The 22,421-nt window shown below is 48.4% G+C and overlaps 1 protein-coding gene and 1 long non-coding RNA gene across 2 annotated transcripts in view; one reads left to right on the top strand and one right to left on the bottom strand.

The window, feature by feature from the left end:
* Positions 1 to 4,285, top strand: part of LOC309649479 — a 69,414-nt gene extending 65,129 nt beyond the window's left edge. The window contains exon 3 of the long non-coding RNA XR_014257133.1: positions 3,689 to 4,285. This is a non-coding gene — a long non-coding RNA (uncharacterized lncRNA). The remainder of the gene's footprint in view (positions 1 to 3,688) is intronic.
* The window catches only part of CDH5 (cadherin 5), a 36,406-nt gene that overhangs the window by 2,203 nt on the left and 11,782 nt on the right, over positions 1 to 22,421 (bottom strand). The window contains exons 3-11 of the mRNA XM_082439489.1: positions 15,031 to 15,319; positions 13,960 to 14,076; positions 12,903 to 13,067; positions 11,847 to 12,034; positions 9,866 to 10,116; positions 6,455 to 6,597; positions 4,776 to 4,900; positions 4,310 to 4,418; positions 1,996 to 2,241 (exon numbers count right to left, since the gene is read on the bottom strand). Coding sequence (XP_082295615.1) covers positions 1,996 to 2,241; positions 4,310 to 4,418; positions 4,776 to 4,900; positions 6,455 to 6,597; positions 9,866 to 10,116; positions 11,847 to 12,034; positions 12,903 to 13,067; positions 13,960 to 14,076; positions 15,031 to 15,319 — 1,633 coding nt within the window. The remainder of the gene's footprint in view (positions 1 to 1,995; positions 2,242 to 4,309; positions 4,419 to 4,775; positions 4,901 to 6,454; positions 6,598 to 9,865; positions 10,117 to 11,846; positions 12,035 to 12,902; positions 13,068 to 13,959; positions 14,077 to 15,030; positions 15,320 to 22,421) is intronic.

Below are 22,421 nucleotides of genomic sequence, written 5' to 3'. Positions count from 1 at the left end.
CTGCACCCTCCCCTCCTCCCTGGGAATCCCTGGGCCAACGCAGAAGTTTTGGTTTGGTCTAGACACCTGGTGGGTCCACCTCGCTCCCACTCGAGTCATCTCCACCCCACCCCGACCCAGGATCCATCCTTGTTGGTGTCCTGGCCGCAGTAGGGGTGGGGGGAGAGCAACAGAATGGGCCTCCCTCAAGTTCATTCTCTCCTGCCACTCTCCTGCCCATCTACCGGCATCCTCAGTTCCTCCCTCCTCTTAACCACTGTGGCAAATCCTTCTGTGCCTTGTCCAAAGGCCAGGAGGCCAGAGGTTGGGGCAGAAATGGGGAAAGGGATGGAGTTGGAATTTGGAGTGCAAAGATTCTGAGCCATGATGATGATGATGATGATGGGTCATGGTGGTGCTGGTAGACATGGCACCCATTGCAGTAGCAGCAGCTACTCTTGAGCACCTACTGTATACATGCTGGCATGGTATTGGCACATTTTCATGTTCTTTTACTCAAAGTAGGTATTAATATCCCATTTTACATGAGCAGACCGAGCTCAGAGAAGCTGAGTGACGTGCCCAGAGTCCCACGATCAGGCAGCGGTGTGTTGTTGGCCCTGCTCGAAGCTCTGAGGTGTGTGACTGCATGACGGTTGCCAGCCCCCAGGAGGGGTGGACCATGTGGGGCAGAGAGCCCCTAGAAGGAGGCTCGGAGCATCCCTAGACTCTGTCCTTCTAGCCTCGAGTTACCTAACAAACTGTTCCATACCTAAGAAAAGCCAGGATGCCCTCTCTGAGCCTCTGTTTCCTTGCCTGTGAAATGGAAGTGATGACTCCTCTGCTCTGTTTCCATTTGATAAGGTGGCTGTGAGGTTAAGTGCAGGTCTGGGTGTGGTGGTGATGCCAGTATATCATTACTATTAATTTTTATTGAGAGGAAAATCTGGGTCTGGACTCTTTGCCACAGAAGCCCCAGAAGGGGGGGCACTGCCAGGGGGCCTCTCAGGGAAGCCACTGGCAGGAAAGGCCTGGAGCAGATAATGTGGGTCCCTCACTGTGTCCCCCGGTCCTGTCATTGTAGTGCACAGGGTGACCTCTAAGCAGCCAAGGGCTTCCTCTGGAGGGCCAGCCCCTGCCCCAGGTGAAACGCAGGAGAACTTACACCTCTGGGAGGAGCCCCACCATCAGCTGGTGGGCATCGTTGGAAAAACATGGGCTGTGAGTGCCGCCACCCAGTCTCCAGTGAGAAGAAGCTCCAGTGTCCCATGGTGGCAACTTGCGTGACAACTTGCCCTTGATGGGCTGCCTACCTTTCCAGTCTCACTCCCCCTCTTCCTTCTGGGGCTTCCTGGGAGTGCCTCTCAAATAAACCATGTGCACCCCAATCCTGATCCCAGGGTCTGCTTCCTGGGGAACCCAAACTAAGGCAAGGCCTAAAATGCTCCTAAAGTTTCTGAGGCCCAAACAAGAAGAAAAGAGATATCAAGGCTGGAGAAATCCTAAAAATAGAAAGAAAACCACTGGCAATAATCTAAACTAGAAATTTTAAACTTTCCATTTCTCTCCAAAAGAAGAACTGGATCCTCTTTTTGCAAAACAGGTGCGACTTGTGGGATCTTAGTTCCCTGACCAGGGATTGAACCCGGCCCCTTTGCAGTGAGAGCGAAGAGTCCTAACCATTGGACCACCAGGGAATTCCTTCAAAAGAGGTTTTATATAAATAAATGCCTAGAACAGTGCCTGGCACACAATAAGTGCTCAAAATATGTCAGTTGAATGAGTGAATGTTATATATAAAGTATTTTAAACTGGGGAAGAAGCCTTGAGTCCCCCCTTCTTCACCGCCCCCCACTCCCCCCGCCATCCCCACAGTTAGGCACCCAAGGAGGTGGAGCTTACACCTAGCACAGGGCTGCACTAGGGCCTGGAGGCAGGGTTGGGCCTGGATCCCTGGCCTCTTCCTTCTCCTGTGCAGCCCCCTCAGTGTCCCCTCCCATCTTCCTGGGCACTGACCTGTGATGGTGAGGATGCAGAGGAAGATAGCTACCAGTGCCTGGATGCTGACGCCCACCTGGGCGGCCACCTCCTCACACAAGGTGAACTCGCCGCGTTCGTTGCACTTGCACACGGTCACATCCAGCATGCTGGTGCCTGTGAGGCTTGGCCTCCCGTTGTCCGAGATGAGCACGGGCAGGTGGTGGACCTTGGCGCGCTCTCGGTCAAAATACCCGTACTTGACTGTGATGTTGGCCGTGTTATCTGGAAACACCAAGGCCTCGGAGTCAGGCTCTGCTGCCTGGAGTGCCCATCCTCTCATCCACACTGACGGTGTGGCCTGCCACCTCCAGGAAGCCCTTGGTACCTGCACCAGCCCACGTGCTGCCTGGGCTGTGCCTCTGCCCTTTGCACCCCCTGCCTCAGGTTTTAGCCATTTGAACGCAGGTCTGTTCCTCCAGAGAGGGGATGTTTTGGGCAGCTACTTCGACCTAGCCTCTAAGAAGGACTTGGCCAGAATGTAAAACCCTTGCTTTCTGTTTCTGTGGGCAAATGATATGCCTACCCCTAACCCTACTTCAATAAAAGGTGACTCTCAGCTAATTAACGCATTGTTTCAAGCTTTGATGAGCAATCGGGGAAATAAAGTCTTAAAAAGTCTTTTAGCATCGGGCTAACTTCTAAGGCTGTTTTTGCTATCCCTGAAAATCCATTAGAAAGTAAAAACAATGCACAGTTCCCTGGGGCACTGAGGGAATGATTGCATATGTAATTGAGGATTCCCTGGTCAGGCTGAATTGAGAATGGGCTTTGGCCCAAATATTGGCTCTCCCTCTCAGCTCCAATCAATCCATGTACAGAATTCCCCAGGGAGATTTTTAAACATGCTGGTTTTTCAGAACAGCCCCCCTCCACTCCTCCTTCCTTTTCCCCCTCCCCTCTCCCGCATTTCTGATTCAGTGGCTGGATAATCTGCCCTTTGTTGACTCCTAGGAGATTATGATGGTCAGAGGGTCCAGAGACTCCCCGTTCCAGGGTTTCCCTAAGGGCCGTGCCGGGTTGGCACACTTAGGAAGCCAAAAGCAAAGGAGGCCATCTTTTAGATTTCAAATGGAAGCCAATTACATTTCATTAGTAAGTAGCGATGTCTATTATAATTGAAAATAATAACAATATGGCCACTGACACTGTATGAGGGAAATGAGAGATTTCTCACTATACTCATTTAATATTGTAGCAGGACATTCATGTTCTAAGTGAATCTGAGATCAACAAGCTAGTCTCCTGGTCACATATGGGGTGTCGTTGGGGTGGTGCTTAAGCTTTCTTCTCCACTACAGGCCTCCTCTGAGGCAGGATTGAGGTGGGCACTGGGGATGGGGTGACAGGTGTTTTTTCCATATTATTTACTAGTAAAGACAGCGAATGTTGAATGGTCTGTCACGGACTGTCCGCGCATCATAGCCGCCATCCCCATCCCATAGGAGGCTCCTTAAGGACGAGTCTGTGGCTCGTCCCCTGGGTCTGCCCCTCACTCTCAGGGACCCCGCTCCCTGACCTTCCTCAAAGGTGGCAAGGGCTGTTTCTGTACAGGGGTCCTCACCAACCACAGTGTTGCCAGTTAGGGACGGGCAGGGATTCCACCCCATTCTGGGTGAAGGATTGTTCTATTTAGACCCAACGGGGATTTTCTGTGTTTTTTCTGAGGAAGGTGCAGAAGCCATGGAAGCCTGTCTGCTGTTGGCTGGAATTCCGTCAACTCAGCATTGTCACTCTCGGAAGCACATACTCATGAGAAACTCTGATTGGCCGCTGCTGACATCACAGGACTCTCTAGGCTGTGATTGGTGGACCACATCCTGTCCCGAGGACAGCTGGTGGTAAGTAGTCATTGTAGCCGAGTTAAAACACTGTGTCCTTGGCATTTCGGGTTTCAAATGTCCAGTTTTGCCTCTTTGGAAGCAACCTCAAAGTTCCATGTCACAGAGCAATTTGCAGTTGTGCTGAGCACAGGGGTCCCATGGGAAGGAGTCTTTGGCTAGTTTGTGAACCAAGCTGTCTACACCGCATATCTATTCTGTGCTCCTCAGTAACCTGAGCATCTTATGGGGAAGGGCAGGCCATGTGGACTTAGCAGTGTGGCCAGGGTGGCTCTGACCATTGCACGGACCAGTTAGGTATGTGGTGGGAATTGTACAAAACATCCTGTTACTTGAAAGCCCCAGTGAGGGCCTGCCCCCAGTTCACTGGCTTGGTCCTTGACCCTGGCACTTTAAGACTCAACCCCGTCCCTGAGCCCCCCAAGAGCCAGGCTGACTGCCTTGAGGCGCACCGTGATTATCCGTGAGGGTGAAGTTGCTGTCCTCAGTGCTCAGGGAAAACTTGAACTTCACATCTCGTGGCGTTATATCCTTGTCTATTGCCGAGATTTGCACGACCAGCTAGAGGGTGGAAGATGCGGGACGGTCATTAGCGGTGTTGGGTTGGCCGGGGTTTCAGTGATGGGGAGGGACTTTGGATTTAGACCTGACCGTGGCTTTCTCTCACCTGTAACACTAACCTAAATGGTCTCCACAGAGCCACTCTTTCTACCACCACCTCCCCGCCAATCTACTCACTACACATTCTCTCTGAGCCTCAGTTTCACCCTCTGTAGGGATAACGTCACCTGTCCTGAAGGCTGTTGTACAAGTTACGTTAAACTCAGTGAAATGCCAGCTGACCGTGGCTGGGAGGTGCTGCCCCTCGGCCTGCCCCAGATGGGCGCTGCCTTGCCCTCCCACCTGAGCTAGACTCACCTTGCCCTGGGCAGCGTTCTCACACACTTTGGGCTCGTAGGGCTTGGCAAACTCTGGGGCATTGTCGTTCTCATCCATAACTTCGATGTGGACTTGCACAATGGATTCTTTGCCCGTGGGGGTCCCTGCAGGGGAAAGGACTCATCACTACAGTGGGCTCAGCAGGTGCCAGCCCTGGGATTAGAATGTATATGGATGGGGGTCCGGGAGGGGTGCGCTTTTTGCAGGAAGAGGGGGTTATGGACATCTGGAAGGGAGGCCAGGGATGGCGTTCTGGTTGAAGGGAGCGGAAGAGGAAGGGGGTAAGGCTTCAAGCACAAGGATATTTGCTAAAGAATTATTTGTAAGAATCGAAAAGGTAAACAACAGAAGTGTATTTTTAAAGGTTTTAATTAAATCAATTAAGTAATTATTAAATCAATTCAGCAATTTAATAAGTAATCAAACTAATTTAAATAAATTAATTATGAAATAATTGAAAAGGTAGACGGTCTAAGTGAGATTGCATTAATAAATTATGTCAGTTTAAAAGAATGGACTATGTGGCTGTTTGCAATGCCCACGTAAATTACATTTAAAAAATTACAGTCTTTTTAAAAAAGACATCTTAGTACCATGAGAAAATGATTCTGGAATAAGGTTAAGTAAAAATGCAGGATATGATGTTTATACAAATATTATGATCTCACTTGTATAAAAATACATATAGTAAAAAAGACCAGAGGAAATACACTACAGTGCTAACAGTAATTATCTGTGTATGGTGGGAATATGAGGGTATAATTTTCTTCTCCTTTTTTGTATTTTCCGTATTTTAAAATGAACAGCAAACTATTACTAATAAGATTTAAAAATTGTATGAGTGAGATTAGATGGGGAAGAAAGGGGCAAAGACTGATCTGGACAGTACGCAGGAGTCCATTGAAGCTGGCCTGGCTGCCATGTGGGGGACATGCTGCCAGCAGGAAGCAGGGGCCTTTCAGGGTAGCACCGGTGGGGCCCTGGCCAAGTCACCCCCTTTCTGGGCCCTGGTGGTCTCTGTGTAAGGTGGGAATAATGATCCTTCTCCCAGAGGGCAGTTGTGATTTTCTCATAGAGGCTAAGAGTGCAAAACTCCGATACTTGCCTTTCCCTTTGGCAGCAGTTACCCTAATTTCTGGAGAATCTAACAATCTTGGAGTTGGAAACTGCTTCAGATTTTGAATTCAGCCCACTAACTGGCATATAAACACCCTCCAAAGCAGCCTTTTCCAAACGTCCACTATAATAAGAATCACACAGCACTTGTTCAATGCACATTCCTTGGCCCCATTTCTGACTCACTGGACCAACACCTCCTGGGAGGCATCTGAGAAGCTCTGTGGTTAAGAGGTGCCTCAGGTGATTCTCATCACAGGGACATCTGGCAGCCTGTTTTGGAACAGTGCTTCTTAAACTGTGGCGTGCATGAGATACTGATTCAGTCTGGGGTTGGGGCCTGATGTTTTGCTCGTCTAACAAAGTCTCAGATGACGTGGATGCAGGTGGTGGGGGATGGAGGCACTATAACATCCCAACCAAGTGGTGCATCAGCAGGTGCTTATAGTACCTCTGGAGACCCAAAATGATAGATTTTGCCAATTTTAAAAGGATGACAAAAGGAGAGGAGCCCAGGTCCCCCGGCAAATGGGGCCACTCACCACTAGAATCCAGCTCTTTGGCCTCCACTGTCAGGTTACACCAGGGGTAGACTTCTCTGTCCAGCTCCTTCTCATTGTAAATATTCCCCTGCTTGGTTATTCCGAAGAACTGGCCCTTGTCACTCGTCCTGCGGATGGAGTATCTGCCCACGGGAGAGAGTTTCAAGGTTTTCCGTTGTTCTTTGTTGAGTCCAAACTCCCCAGCAGGACAGATGAGACCCTTCAGGATCTGTCCCTTGCATCCATCCCCCATCCTGTCACTGCTCATTGCACTTGACCACCCACAGGGAGTCAGAGTAGTGAGATAATCCCTTTGATGTTGGCAGTGTTGCCATCACTGGGCTGAGGGTGGTACTTGAGACTCCATCAACAGCACTTTCAGAGTTGAGGCAGGTGGCACTATAATCAACTATACCACAGCTTGGATCGGATTTTGTGATTAATGAAAAGATAGTTGGGCAAGAGCCAGGAAGAAATAAAAAAAGGGGCTGGAAGAGGTAAGAAGTGACTGAAAGAAAATTAAATTTGTGAAGTAAAAACTGGAAAAGTTCTTTAGGAAAAAGGCATGAAGAGAAGAAAAGAGAGATGAAAAAATATATAACACTCCAAATATGTATTTTTCTAATACTGAGGAAAATTCCAGAACAAAGAAAACAGAAGAAATAACCAAAGATATAATAAAAGAAAACTTCCTGATCTGAAGAAAGGCCCAAGTTTATAGAAGAGGTCATTGATATCAGGCATAATTTAAAAAAGAGATCAATATTTAGCTATATCCTGATGACACTTTTGAATTTCAGAGCTATATAAAGAAACCAAAAAGAGTCCAGACAGAAAAGATACATCCTTATAAAGAAAGATAAATCAGACTCACCCCAGACATTCTCACAAAGTTAAATGCTAGAACACATTGATAATATTTTTGATTTGTAAATATGCAAGGATTCAGGAACTATATCATACACAAGATGGGTCCTGAAAAAATTTTTTTTGAAAACTCACTTCATCTAAGAAGTGTCTCAAAATAAAGTAAAAAAAAAATCTGGTTTGGGAGGAATTAAAATTAAACTATTGATAATCTTTATCATATATAGGAAGGCAATGGTGTGTGTGTGTGTGTGTGTGTGAGAGAGAGAGAGAGAGAGAGAGAGAGACAGAGACAGAGACAGAGACAGAGAGAGAGGCAGAAATTTTTAACTAGAAAATATTGGTCCAGGAAAACATATAAAATTTTACAGATAGAAGTAAATCTCACTGGTAGAAGTAAAAATGCATGTACTCCATCCAAATATCTATGAGAAAATAACGTGAAAAAATAGACTCTACAACAAAGATGGGGGAAGAGAAAAAAGTAATTAAGTTTGAGAAATAGCAAATATAAAACAAGATAAAAGAAGTAAGATCAAACATATCATTTACAATGAAAAATGTAAATAGGTTAAACACATAGCATCTCAGTTTAGATTAAAAAGCAAAGCCATGAGGACACGGCGGGGAAGGGGAAGCTGGGATGAAGAGAGAGTAGCAATGACATATATACACTACCAAATGTAAAATGGATGGCTGGTGGGAAGCTGCTGCATAGCACAGGGAGATCAGCTCGATGCTTTGTGATGACCTAGAGGGGTGGGATAGGCGGGGTGGGAGGGAGGCTCAGGAGGGAGGGGATATAAGGATATATGTATATGTATAGCTGATTCACTTTGTTGTACAGCAGAAACTAACACAACGTTGTAAAGCAATTATACTCCAGTTAAGATGAAAAAAAAAAAAAAAGCAAAGCCAATTGCATTCCACTTTCAAGAGACAACTTACTGCCAATGACCTAGAAAAAATTAAAAGTAGAGGTCGGAAAATTTATTTCAGGCAAACATGAGTAACATGAAAACAAGACTGACAAACTTTACATCAGGCAACATGGAATTGAGGACAAAATGTTTTAAGCCGAACAAACTGGGTAATGTCATAAGGATGAAAGTGACAAGTCATAATGAAGGTAAAATAGTTATAAACCTTTGTTAACTGAATAGAAAAATTAAAATACATAAAGCAAAGGCTTAGATATTCCAGAAAAAAATGGACAAAAAGACACATAAAGACAATTGCATTACATCACAGAACAAGTTAAAGCAAAGCCAAAAAATGCCCTACCATTGTAAATGAAAAAAAAAGTCTCTTAAATAAACTATTGGATCAATGAAGAAATAAAAATTATCATTACAGACCATTTAGAATAGAATGGCCATGAAAACAGTCATCCTAAAACTTATGAGATGTGATCAAAATGGAGGTACACATTTGTCTTTAACAGGAAGACCTGATAACAGAAACATTAACTCTCCCCAAATTGATATGTAAACACAATTCTCATTAGAATTCTGATGCTTTTTTAAAAACTGAAGAATTTTATGGTTCACATGAAAGAATGAATGTTTGAGAATGCATTAAAGATATATAAAGTGAAAAAACACTTGAGGGAGGGACTTGCCTTTTACATACCAAGTTTTAGTATCAAGCTGCTACAATAAAACAGAATGGCTTTGCCACAGAACAAAGGATTCAGAAATAGATTCAGGGATATACAGGAACTTAGTGTGTAACAAAGGTAGAAAACGATGACTTATTTGATTAATGGTGCTGGCACAGTTGGCTACCGCTCCAGAAAAAAATGAGATTGATGGAACTTCACACTCTCATATGTTGTGTGGCTCTAGAAAGTATGAGTTGGAACTACATCTTTTGTCACAGAGGGTAGAGGAGAGGAGTCTAGTTCAGGAAGAAGAACAAGTAGTGATGAAATGGGTATAGTATGATCCAAAAAATTTTTAAAACAATCAAATCCCCCAAACAAACAAAGGACAAATCCACCATAAATGTGTGTAGATGTTTGTGTGGTCACGAAGAAAGGCATGATAGGACCACAGCACACCATGAAGATGAGTTGTCTGGAAATCAGGGTTACTGATGTTTTCTTTATAGATCCTTGTGTTGTTTCATTGTGTGAAATAAACACTTTTTCCTTTTGTGGTTTTGGGAAGACAAACGTAATAAATCATGTTTGGCGAAGGGGTTTCATGGATGTCAAGTTGGTTGCTCTCTTGACTGTCAGATCTCCCCAGATGGGACCTGTGGGAGCCTGTACCTCCCCTTCAAGGTAGAGCAGACAATGGGAAGCTCTGATGGCCAGGACCATGCTAGGTGTGTGCCTGGGCAGAACAAGATTCCACCTGGCCATGTGGGTTAGTGGAAGAGCTTGGGCTTCTTGTCCGGCCTCTGTGCATGTCCCATGTACCTGCTGGGAGAAGCCAGTTTCCCCTTCTGAGTCCTGGGCTCAGTCCAGCAGGCCTAAGAACCTCAATGCCTGGGTGGTGTCGTGATCATCACCATCCTCACGCCTTCCGCCCCCCTTACCTGATGCTCCGCTTAGCGGCATCGGGGTCCACGGCCAGCACTGAGCCGATCAGAGGTTTCTTCTGGTTCTCCCGCAGCTGGAAGTGGTAAAAGGGCTGCTGGAAGCTGGGGGGCTCGTCCACATCTGTGACGTTGATGATGACACGGGCGATGTTCTTGGTGGAGGTGCTGCTCAGGTAGCGGAGGTCAATGGTGGGGTCCGTGGCCTCGATGGTGAAGCTGTATTGCCGGATGTGTTCATAGTCTAGGGGCTGCGGAAGGAGAAACTACGGTGGTCACTTGCTCTGAGCCAAGCATATGGTTGTGATCTTCACAGCAGCCCTGCAAGGTCATACTGGGGTGACCCCCTTTTTACAGATGAGGGGCCTGTGGCCTGGCTGTCTTCAGCTGTCTCGCGTGTATCCTGACCGTGGCTCAATTCCAAGTATTGAGGACAACCAGTGGATCAGCCACAGTCTTGCTGTCAAGGGGATCACAGACTAGTGGTTCTATCCACAGCTCCTTAAAGGCATTCCCTTTCTTTGTGCCTTTGCTCAAGTCTCTTCTCCTGCCCTTGCCCGCTTGGCATACTCCTATTCACCCCTCAGGAAGCCAATCTGAAGGTAATCAGATGTCCTCTCAGAACCCATTCCTGCCCCTCCCAACACAGGTAATTGCTCCCTGCCTGGGTACCCTTTTTGTCTGTGTGTCTGTCCTCCCTACTGGCTGAGAGCTTTGGTACCGTGGAGGCCGTCTGACTCCCCCGGGTATATCTAGTCCCCAGCACAGGGCTGGACCAGAGAAGGACTCGGGAGAGGTCTGCTGGAAGAATGGCCTGGCTCAGGCAGAGGGGTTCTGGAATGTCCCCTTTGAGGCAGGTCATCACTGGCCTTGGCCTCCCAGTCCTCTGCATGGCCATTCTGAAGCAGTTTGTGCCCCTGGCAGACCTTCCCTCCTCTTCTAGATTCAGCCAGTCCAACTGCTTTCTCAGCAGCAGCCACTGCCAATGGCCACCCCCTCCCCACGGCGTTCACTATTTCCTTACGTGCTGATGGCTTTCAGATGCAAGCACTTGTAATCTTCCAGGGCTTTCCTGGCCTGTGCCCAGGGCAGATCAGAAAGTGCCAGGGAGGGGACTTCCCTGGTGGTCCAGTGGTTAAGAATCCGCCTTCCAATGCAGGGGACGCAGGTTCGATCCCTGGTCAGGGAACTAAGATCCCACATGCCACGGGGCAACTAAGCCCACGTGCCACAACTACTGATCTCGCGCGCTTCAACTAGAGAGTCTGTGTGCCGCAAACTACAGAGCCCACGCGCTCAGGAACCCTCGCGCCACAACTACAGAGCCCACGCGCCCTGGAGCCTGCACACCACAACTAGAGAAGAGAAAACCCACACGCCACAACTAGAGAGAAGCCCACGTGCCACAATGAAGAGTCTGCATGCCGCAACAAAAGATCCTGCATGCTGCAACTAAGACCTGATGTGGCCAAAAATAAATAAAATAAATAAATAAATATTAAAAAAAAAAAAAGAAAGTGCCAGGGAGTGAGCCCCCAGGAGCCCTCAATCAGCCCACAGCTGCTGCGACTCTGAGGCATATTCCAACCACACTGTCCCCTAGATGTCCCCAGTGGGACTGCACCCCACTCGCCCATGGTGATCACCTGCTCATTGAGGAGCCTGTATGAGCTTTCCTTCTTTTCACATCTCACTGCTCCTGGGGCTTCCTGAGATCACTCCCCAAGTAAACTATTTACACCCAAGTCCTTGCCTCAAGGTCTGCTTCCGGGGTAGCCCAGCCTAAGTCACTGACCCTTCTGTCCTGGCTCCCCTTCCCAGCGCCAGCGTCACAGTGTCCACGAGCACACAGCCAGCTCCAAACTGACCCAGAACGTGCACCTTTGGTGGCCTCTGATCCGGGAGCAGCCCCTGGCTGAGTCCTGAGGAAGCTGGGAGCCCCCAACCCCACATCTGACGTCACTGCCACAGGTCTGCGAACCTTCATGGGCTTGATGATGCCCTCGTTGCGGGTGGGGTCAGGCTCGATGGTGAAGGTGTCCCTGTACTCGCCCTGCACGATGCTGTACTTTGTCTTCCGGTTCTGGGGCTCGTCTGGGTCCTCCACAAACAGAGAGCCCAGGGGGCTGCCCACACGGATGTCTTCGGGCACAGAAAATATGTACCTGGCTGATGCAAAGGGGCGCCCCAAAGGGCACTGGGTTAATGAGATAGATGAGGCGATTGTCCCCCATACTATCCCAATACATTTTGTTACAGGAAACGGGCACAATAAAATAGTAGTAGTAGTAGTAGTAATTCCTCTGGAATTTTGGGTCCCACGGCAAAGAGGTTCTGCTCTATCTGTCCTTCCATCCACCTGACAAGTAGTTACTAAGCACCTACTGTATGTCAGGCACCTTGCTAGGGGACCTGTTAATTGACAATGGAGAGAATCTCTGCCTTCAGGGAGCTTGTGCCGTACACAACGAGGCCATTTCAGGAAAACCCGCCTGTCCTTGGGGTGGCTGAGCCTCTGAATGGCGCCGTCAGCGTTGGAGTTGCAAGTGATGAATCATCTGACTTTCCTCCCCAGCCCACCCAGGCCGTGTCAAAAGCTCTTGTCAGGCATTTTTCTCGGGGGAGAATCAGTCTGTGGGTGGGTCAGAGCCCAGCCCTGGCCTTGGCTATGGAACTTTGCTGAACCCCTGTTCCCCAGCTCATGGGGATTTTCTAGCTGGGGTCTGGGTTTTCCTGAGCTCATGGGATCTGGGTGAAAGTGGTCCTATCTGGTAGTGGGACTCTGGGCACACGGTGGCACACAGCAGGGAGCGTGACTTCCTGCTGGCCTGTGAGGGCTCCGTGGCGGGGGCAGTTGGACAGCCTTGGGAACGTGTTCAGAGATGGGGAGCACCAGAAAGACATCCCTGACATAGGCCCGCCCTGGGTTGGAGAGAGAGGTAGACGGATGCCAGGCTCCTCTCTCAGAGCTCCCGGGTCACCGAGTCTGGAGTATCCCAACCCTCGCCCTGCCCAGGGCCCTAGGGGAGGGGCTCACGCTGTGTGAAGATGGGGAAGTTGTCGTTGACGTCCTGCAGAGAGATCAGCACAGTGGCCGTGCCCGATTCCCCCCGGAGGCCCTGGGCATCTCGTGCTTCCACCACGATCTCGTACTTGGCCTGCTTCTCTCGGTCCAGGTTTTTGTTCGCTGTGACAATTAGTCCTGCAAAAAGTGTCACATCAGGAGCCGTGTTACTTGGGGGAGATTTTAAAAAATAGTGATGCCCGGCCGCTACCCAGAGGGTACCTGGCTTCAGAGCTCCCCAGGTGATTTCACTGTGCAGCCAGGACTGAGAGCAAGGGGTGAACCACCTCCCACCTCCATGCCCTGCACTGCTAGGCCAAACGCTTTGGTCCAGTATTGGTCCCAGCCACCTGGAGCACTGGGTTGAGCAAGAACCTGAGGCCACATCTAGGCTCAGAGTGGGAAGAGTGCTGTGATGGGTTAGTGATGGCTGCCTTGGTGCAGCATAGGTTGTGCTGTGTATTTGCCATCACTCTGAAAGATGGCTTGCCTCAGGCCTGACCACCTGGACTTCTGTCTTGCTCCCAAGATTCAGTCCTTACAGTTTTTTGGGTCATGTGGAGTGGATAATGGCAATGGGCCACGTGCTCATTATATGTTACCTAATTCAGACTTCACAGCTACCATACAAGGTGAATATAAGCTTCCCCATTTTTGAGATTAGGGCCCTAGTGCTCACAGAGGTCAGTTGACTTGCCCAAGGTCTTTAGAAGCAGTGAGGAGCAGAAATGGGTTCGGAAACCAGATCCGTTTGATTCCATAGCTAGAGCTGCTAACCAGCATTCTCTTCCACCTCTCGTGTCAATGCGTGGGTCCTGACTTTGTGCCCTGGACTTGAGTTCACGTCTTGGGCACCTGTCTGCCTCCTTCTGCCCTCACCAGCCACCTTGTCTTGACATAGGGTACCGACTGCCTCCAAAGGGTGGTGTAGGTCAGTGGTCAGTGACACCAGGCAGACTGGGCTTCCCTCAGTGCCTGCACCTCCACCTCCTCCAAGCCAGTGCCACCCAGGGGGGTTAGTTACACAGACCAGAACCACGGATGCTGAAATGTTCTTCTCCCTTCAGGAGTTGGTACATGACAGAGGCGTGGTCTGCCACAGTGGGGTCATCTGCATCCACTGCTGTCACCTGGATGACCGAGGTCCCTGTGGGGAGAGAATCCAGGGTTGCTCCTTTGTGATGGCCAGCCCCTCACCGCATTCCCAGATGAGGGCAGATGGGGCTCAGGCTGTTCCCTGAACCCCCCTCCCACAGGTCCTGAGGGAGAAAAGGCTGCTTTGTTTTCTGAGGAGCCTGCCTGGGGGCAAAGTGCTGGCAGTGGTGGAAGCCCAGCTCCGTCAAACATGAAGGGTAAAGAGAACAGGTGGTTTTCATTTATGGGGGAAATGAGGGAAGAGGTGAGTGGCTGAGGTCATGGGGAGAAACAGTAAGGGCTGCTTCTTCCTTCTGGAAGCATGAGAACAAGAGAATAGGAAGGGCCCCCAAAGGGCTGGGTTCACATCTCTTTCCCCTTGAACTCCAGGCTCCGCATACTTAACAGGAAGGTCTGGTCCTGAGTCCTGGCGAGAGAGCCTGGACTAAGGGGTGGGGAAGGGAGCCCTTTTCTGGCACCCCCTGGAGGCTGGGGGTAGAATTGAGGAAGGAATAGTCTCCTCTGGAGGCCTGGGGTCCAGGCTGCTGACACACCTTGGGATGAGGTGTGTCCCTCTCCCGCCCCCCTCCCACTTCTGCATGGACCCTAAAGGTGACCGCTTGTCTTGGTGGCAGAGTTGGCCTCCTTCATGTGCAAAGGCTACGCTCTTGGCATGCCAGCCCTAAGAGTCAGAGCAGTGGGTGGCGTTGGCTCCAAAGAGTAACAAGACGTGTGTGTGTGTGTGTGTGTGTGTGTGACGGTCAGGGCTCCGTCTGGGGCCAGGTCAGAGCTTAGTCTTTAGGGACCAGAGTTCATTTCGAGTCATATAAAGTGGCAATATGGGCATCCCCGTAGCTGCCCGGAACTCACTGAATCCTGCCCCAGGCAGTGAAGCTGCCCATGGGAGAGGTGCCTCCATGCCAGGGATGAGTGAGGGGAGAGGGAGACGGACAGACTGGGTACGTACCTATCCCTGACATCTCGGGCACGGAGGCATTGAACACCCGGTGCGTGAACACAGGCCAGTTGTCGTTGATATCGTGAACTTTGATGGTGAAGCTGGAAGGAGACTCCAGGTTCTTCTCAGTGTCCTTGTCTACCACGAGGGCGACGAGGTGGTACTCAGAGAGCTTCTCCCTGTCCAGCCTCTCAAAGGCATACACGTCCCCTGTGCTCTCATCAACCTGGAAGACCTTGCCGGCAGACTCTCCTTTGAGCTGGTACTTGGTGTTCTTGCGGTTCACGCTTGATTTAATCTAGGAAAGGAGAGGCGCCGTGAACTGGAAATAGCAGTGGTGGCTGTGTGCGTGTGAGTGTGTGCCCGTGTGAGTGTGCCAGGGCATGGCATTATTAAAAAAATCAATTATATAAACTTACAATTAAATGAATCATATTAAAAACAAAGGTAACGTACTATAAATCTATTGCTTCCTAATACTGTAATTTTACTACATTTTACTATGTTCTCTTGAGTTTTTAAAAAAATTTTTTAATTTTTTACATCTCTATTGGAGTACAATTGCTTCACAGTGGTGTGTTAGTTTCTGCTTTATAACAAAGTGAATCAGCTATACGTATACATATATCCCCGTATCTCCTCCTTCTTGTGTCTCCCTCCCACCCTTCCTATCCCACCCGTTCTTGAGTTTTTATGTTGATCGTATTGAGTGCTGGAAATATTGGATAATGCTGTGTTAATGCACATCTGTTCCCAACTCTGCCTTCGGTGGCATCAAGTTAGTAGCTTGCAACAGACATGGTGAAAGTATTTACACCAAGGAACTTGGCAAATGCTACAAACAGGATCTTTTCCCCTCAAAAGCCAGTTGTCAACTATTTATCAGCACATCACTGGTCTCAGTCATTTAGTTTTAGAATGGTGCATAAAATGTTCTCTTTTTGGAGATTTACGACATATAGTCCTGCAGAAAAGAACTCCACTGAGCTTTGTTTAACTCAGGATTTCCTATACTTGTTAGACCACTGAATCCTTTTTCTTTGTTACACATACTATTAGTGTCCTTAGGAATAAGACTTGGAAAATAATGTGTGTAAAGCAATTTGCACAGGCTCTCAATAAATGCTAGTTGTTATTCACACTAGATGCCTACATTAAAGGATATTAGAAGTTTAGAATTGCTGAACATTTCATTTATAGAATCTTGGGAACAGAGACTATTAGGAACATAAGCTAATCATATTTCGTACATGTCAAATGGTCCTCCCATAGGTGGTTAGGATGTTCAAAAAATAGAGTTCAATTCAGTAAAAGTAAAAAATCAGATGCCTACAAGGTGCCAGCCTGGGAGCATAAAGATAGTCCAGACCCCATTCTTTCTCTCAGGGCCTGGTTTGAAGCAGCAGAGGCTGAGATTTTGAGGAAGGGCAGCATTTAAGGGTCAGTTGGAACAAGAGCCTTGAGTGAAGGTGTTGCATCAGAAAGGCTGGAGGAGAACCCGAGAGAGAGTGGGGTCTCAAGACAAAAGAGGGAGCATCAAGATGGGTGTGGTCAAATCCCATGAGGTCTGGAAAGCACCCCTAGGCTTAGCAGCGATGCAGTCATCGGAGCCCTTGGTGAGAGCAGCGTTAGGGGGTGGTGGATTGAGAAGCCGGATGACAGGGCTTTAGAGAGGAGTCTGGGAGGTGAAGAAGTGGGGACAGGGAGTGAGGCTCCTCCCCCTTGGTGGGCGGGGAGGGAGAGAGGGGGTGCTGTAGCTGGAGGCAGTGAAGAAGCATCCTGGAGCAGGGCTGCGGGTGTGCAGGGGCAGATGGTTTGTGGGGAGGTCCCGAAGCCCAGTGGCCGGGACATATGATGGACAGACGGGCAGGAGGCAAGAAGTGATGGTGCCAGCTCTGGAACCTGTGACTTGGGTGGGAGGACAGTGGGGGTCAAGAAGGAGGGACAGTCTGGGGCCCTGTATGAGTTACTCAGGGTTAGGGTAGGATGGTCCTTCCAAACCTGGTTCTGGTGGGTGCATTAGGATCCATGTGGGCAGGGGTAGCAAGGGGGCGTGAGTCAGCTTTGATCTGTTACTGGAATTCTGCCTGAGATTGCATTTGACTCACACCTAAACAGCTTTGATAAAAATTTCTCAATATCATCAAATAAATAGTGTTAAAAAGACTTCATTTGGATATGAGTTTCTGTTTTCCTTCCCTCCAGCTTTTCTTAAATAGACTTTATATTTTAGAACAGTTCTAGATTTATAGAAAAATTGAGGTGATAAGTACAGAGAGTTCCCGTATAGCCTGTGCCCAGTTTCCCTGTTATTAACATCTTACATTAGTATGGTACATTTGTTGTAATTAATGCACCAAAATTGATATATTATTATTAACTAAAGTTCATATTTTGTGCAGATTTCCTTAGTTTTTACCTAATGTCCTTTTTCTGTTTGAGGACCCCACCCAGGATACCACATTACATCTAGTTGTCATGTTTCTTTAAGTTCCTCTTGGCTGGGACAGTTTCTCAGACTCTCTGTGGTTTGTTTTTTTTTTTTAATTGAAATACAGTTTATTTACAATGTTGTGTTAGTTTCAAGTATACAGCAAAGTGATTCAGTTATATATATATGTATATATATACAAATATACATATATATGTTCTTTTTCCGATTCTTTTCCATTATAAATTATTACAAGATACTGAGTGTAGTTCTCTGTGATGTATGGTAGGTCCTTGTTGTTTACCTAGTTTATATATAGTAGTGTGTAGATGTTAATCCCAAACACCTAATTAATCCCACTCCCCTAATTAATCCCGCTCCCCCCCACTATCCTCTTCGGTAACCATAAGTTTGTTTTCTTTGTGAGACTCTGCTTGTTTTTGATGACCGTGAGAGTTCTGAGGAGTGCTGGTTGGGTGTTTTGTAGGATGCCCCCTATTGGAATTTGTCTGATGTTTTCCTTACGATTAGACAGACTGAGGTTATAGGTTTGGGGGGGGCCTCCCCTTTTTAAAATTATCCCTATATTTGGATATCACATCTTAATGCCAAAAGCTATGCTGACCCATGTTTGTGGATTCAGAAGGCCACTCAGCTCCCATTGTCCAGCAAACAGCTCTGTAAACAAAGGCTCCTGGCTCTGATCTTGGTAAACAGGGACTTCCTTCCCTCCGATGATGTCTTTGGAACCAGGAGGTGATCCTTGGAGCCCTGTCCTTGCCTCTCCCAGACATCGTTGCTTCTTCCCAGGGTGGGGATTGCACGGGACCCTCTGTCCCCACGCCAGGTGCCAAGTGCACACTGTTGGCAGGGGACGGCAGGTCTGACGCTGTTCCTGCTGCGCAGAGGACTTTCGGCGAGCCGTCCAAAGTCTGCCGTGTCCGGGCTGGGCGGCGTGCCGGTGGCCCTGCTTGCTGCTGACTGTCCCTGACTCAGCCCGTGGATATTCCTTGGGGGCAGCCATTCTCTTTGGAGGTTGATTCACGGCACACTCATCCCCTTGGGAAGGAGTAGATGGGCTGATGGCATTTTCCTCTAGGGCACAGAGTTCACATCGGTGTTGGGAGTCGGGAACCCTGTGCTTTCCTAGGGCTCTATCCTGGTTTCACTGTGTGACCCTGGGCAAGCGCCTTCCCCTCTGAGTGGCCAGACTGAAGGATCTGAATTTCCCAGCCATTCTTGGTGGCCAGAGGAAGCCTGGGCGCACTGAGCAGTGGAGACGGCCGTGGGCAGGGCTGTGAGTGGAGATTCCCCAGCTGGCTCCACCGCCGGCTGCCATGGCATTTCTGGTGCTGAGGCCAGACTTGACCCTTCCCCATCTAGGGCTCCTTTCTGGCCTGTTTCTTTATAACCATAGGGCTCCCCCATCTCCAGCATGTGTGGGGTTCTTTGTCTGATACATGCTGCCCTGCTAGACCAGGGTGGGCAAACTGTTTCTGTAAAGGGCCAGATAGTAAAAATTTTCGACTTTGTGGGTCATATGGTCTTTGGGACAATTACTCAAATCTGCCATTGTAGCATGAAAGCAACCACAACCATTTGTTAAGTGCACGGCGTGGCTCTGTTCCAATAAAACTTTATTTACAAAACCACATGGCGGGGCAGTTCTACCAGCCCCTATTTATGTATTTATTTATTTAATTGAAGTATAGTTGATTTACAGTATTGTGTTAGTTTCTTGTGTACAGCAAAGTGATATATGTGTGTGTGTGTGTGTGTGTGTGTGTATGTATGTATACATCTTTTCCATTATAGGTTATTACAACCTACGGAATATAGATCCCTGTGCTATGCAGTAGGTCCTTGTTGATTATCTGTTTTATATATAGTAGTATGTATATGTTAATCCCAAACTCCTAATTTATCCCTCCCCCGCTTTCCCCTTTGATAATCATAAGTTTGTTTTCTATGTCTGTGAGTCTGTTTCTGTTTTGTAAATAAGTTCATTTGTATGTTTTTAGATTTGACATATAAGAGATATCATATGATATTTGTCTTTCTCTGTCTGACTTACTTTACTTAGTATGATAACCTCTGGGTCCATCCATGTTGCTCTAAATGGCAAGATTTCATTCTTTTTTATGGCTGAGTAATATTCCATTATTTATAGGTACCACGCCTTCTTTATCCATTCATCTGTTGATGGACACTTAGGTTGCTTCCACGTCTTGGCTATTGTAAATAGTGCTGCTATGAACATTGGGGTGCATGTATCTTTTTGAATTAGAATTTTCATATTTTCTGGATATATGCCCAGGAGTGGGATTGCTGGCTCATATTGTAACTCTATTTTTAGTTTTTTAAGGAACCTCCATACTGTTTTCCATAGTGGCTGCACAAATTTACATTCCCAGCAACAGTGTAGGAGGGTTCCCTTTTTTCCACTTCCTCTCCAGCATTTATTATTTGTACACTTTTTGATGACAGCCATTCTGACTGCTGTGAGGTGATACCTCATTGTGGTTTTGGTTTGCATTTCTCTAATAATTAGCGATGTGGAACATCTTTTCATGTGCTTGTTGGCCATCTGTATGGCTTCTTTGGAGAAATGTCTATTTAGGTCTTCTGCCCATTTTTGATTGGGTTGTTTGTTTTTTTGATACTGAGCTGTATGAGCTGTTTATATATTTTGGAAATTAAGCCCTTGTCAGTCGCATCATTTGCAGATATTTTCTCCCAGTCTATAGGTTGTCTTTTTGTTTGGTTTATGGTTTCCTTTGCTGTGCAAAAGCTTATAAGTTTGATTAGGTCCCATTTGTTTAGTTTTGCTTTTATTTCTTTTGCCTTGGGAGACTGACCTAAGAAAACATTGCTGTGGTTAATGTCAGAGAATGTTTTGCCTATGTTCCCTTCTAGGAGTTTTATGGTATCATGTCTTATATTTAAGTCTTTAAACCATTTTGAGTTTGTTTTTGTGTATGGTGTGAGGGAGTGTTCTAACTTCACTGATTTACATGTGGCCAGCCCCTGTTTTAGACCACAAGCTCCATGAGGGTGTGGACCATGTCTGTCTTTGCCCCCTGACCATGTCCCAGAGCCCAGCCTTGTGCTTGGGACCATTAATTCCTCTCACCGGTACCCTGATCTTTCTTTAGCTGACCCTGCTTAGCTTCCAAGAAACTGACGTGGTGAGATTTTAAAGCACTGGAAAGGAATTTTTCTCCCCACTGAAAACTCTTGAAATACCTAATCCATCTCCCTGTCGTTGCATGTGAAATTCCACCACTAGAGCCATTCCTTTCAATTAGAGTGGATGGTTTTGACCTCAGCAACCTTTTGACACAGGAAGATAGTTCATTATTCACTCAGATTAGCTCCAAGCTCTAGGAAGGTGACTGAGGATGGACACATTTTTAATGGGATGAAATGAGGGTTTAGAGTCGTAGGCACCGCCCGGGAGGGCAGGCTTGGGTCAAGTGCCTTGTTATGGGTGTCCTAGAATCTGGAGCTCATAACTCCCTAGATGCTAGGGCAAAACACCCTGAGAGACAGGGCTTTCTGAGGAGGTTCAAAGGCCTCGACTAGAGATGGCAAACTGTGGCCTGGATGATGAGCTTTGTCACCAGCACAATTTTGTAGAAGTCTGCTCAGGTCTTCCAGACCTCTCAGATGGGCAAAGTTAATGGCAGCCTTGGCTGGTCCTGCCCTGAGCCCTGAGCCCCCACACTAGACTGCCCTCCTTAGCTTGTGCACGGGGTGGCCCTTCTGCCAGTGATACTCCATAGACCAAAGTCTGGGAGAAAGATGAACCATTGTGCTCACCATTACTTTCACCACCACCACCATCACCACCACCACCACCACCACCACCTCCACAATGATCATCATCATCACCCCACCACTGCCTGCCCCTTCCCCACCACCACCACCTCCACAATCATCATCGTCACCCCACCACCGCCTGCCCCTTCCCCATCACCACCACCACCTCCACAATCATCATCATCATCACCCCACCACTGCCTGCCCCTTCCCCACCACCACCACTACCTCCACCTCCACAATCATCATCGTCACCCCACCACCGCCTGTCCCTTCCCCACCACCACCTCCACCTCCACAATCATCATCGTCACCCCACCACCGCCTGTCCCTTCCCCACCACCACCTCCACCTCCACAATCATCATCGTCACCCCACCACCGCCTGCCCCTTCCCCACCATCACCACCACCACCACCACCACCTCCACAATCATCATCGTCACCCCACCACCGCCTGCCCCTTCCCCACCACCACCACCACCTCCACCTCCACAATCATCATCGTCACCCCACCACCGCCTACCCCTTCCCCATCACCACCACCACCTCCACAATCATCATCGTCACCCCACCACCGCCTGCCCCTTCCGCATCACCACTACCACCTCCACAATCATCGTCACCCCACCACCGCCTGCCCCTTCCCCACCACCACCTCCCCAATCATCATCATCACCCCACCACCGCCTGCCCCTTCCCCATCACCACCACCAACTCCACAATCATCATCGTCACCCCACCACCACCTGCCCCTTCCCCATCACCACCACCAACTCCACAATCATCATCGTCACCCCACCACCGCCTGCCCCTTCCCCATCACCACCACCACCTCCACAATCATCATCGTCACCCCACCACCACCTGCCCCTTCCCCACCACCACCTCCACAATCATCATCGTCACCCCACCACCGCCTGCCCCTTCCCCATCACCACCACCACCTCCACAATCATCATCGTCACCCCACCACAGCCTGCCCCTTCCCCATCACCACCACCACCGCTGTTACCACCACCACTTTCTCCTTGGCTATCACCATTGTCACCATCACCATCACATGTGCCACCTCCACCATCTCTCCCACTGTTACCATCGCCCTCGCAACTATCATCCCCATCCCTGCAACCACCACAGCACCTATCA

This window comes from Balaenoptera physalus (genome assembly GCF_965194825.1).
Source record: "Balaenoptera physalus genome assembly, chromosome: 19".
Lineage (NCBI taxonomy): Eukaryota > Metazoa > Chordata > Mammalia > Artiodactyla > Balaenopteridae > Balaenoptera > Balaenoptera physalus.
Note: the sequence above shows the minus strand (reverse complement) of the source record. Positions and strands in the feature narration are given on the sequence as shown.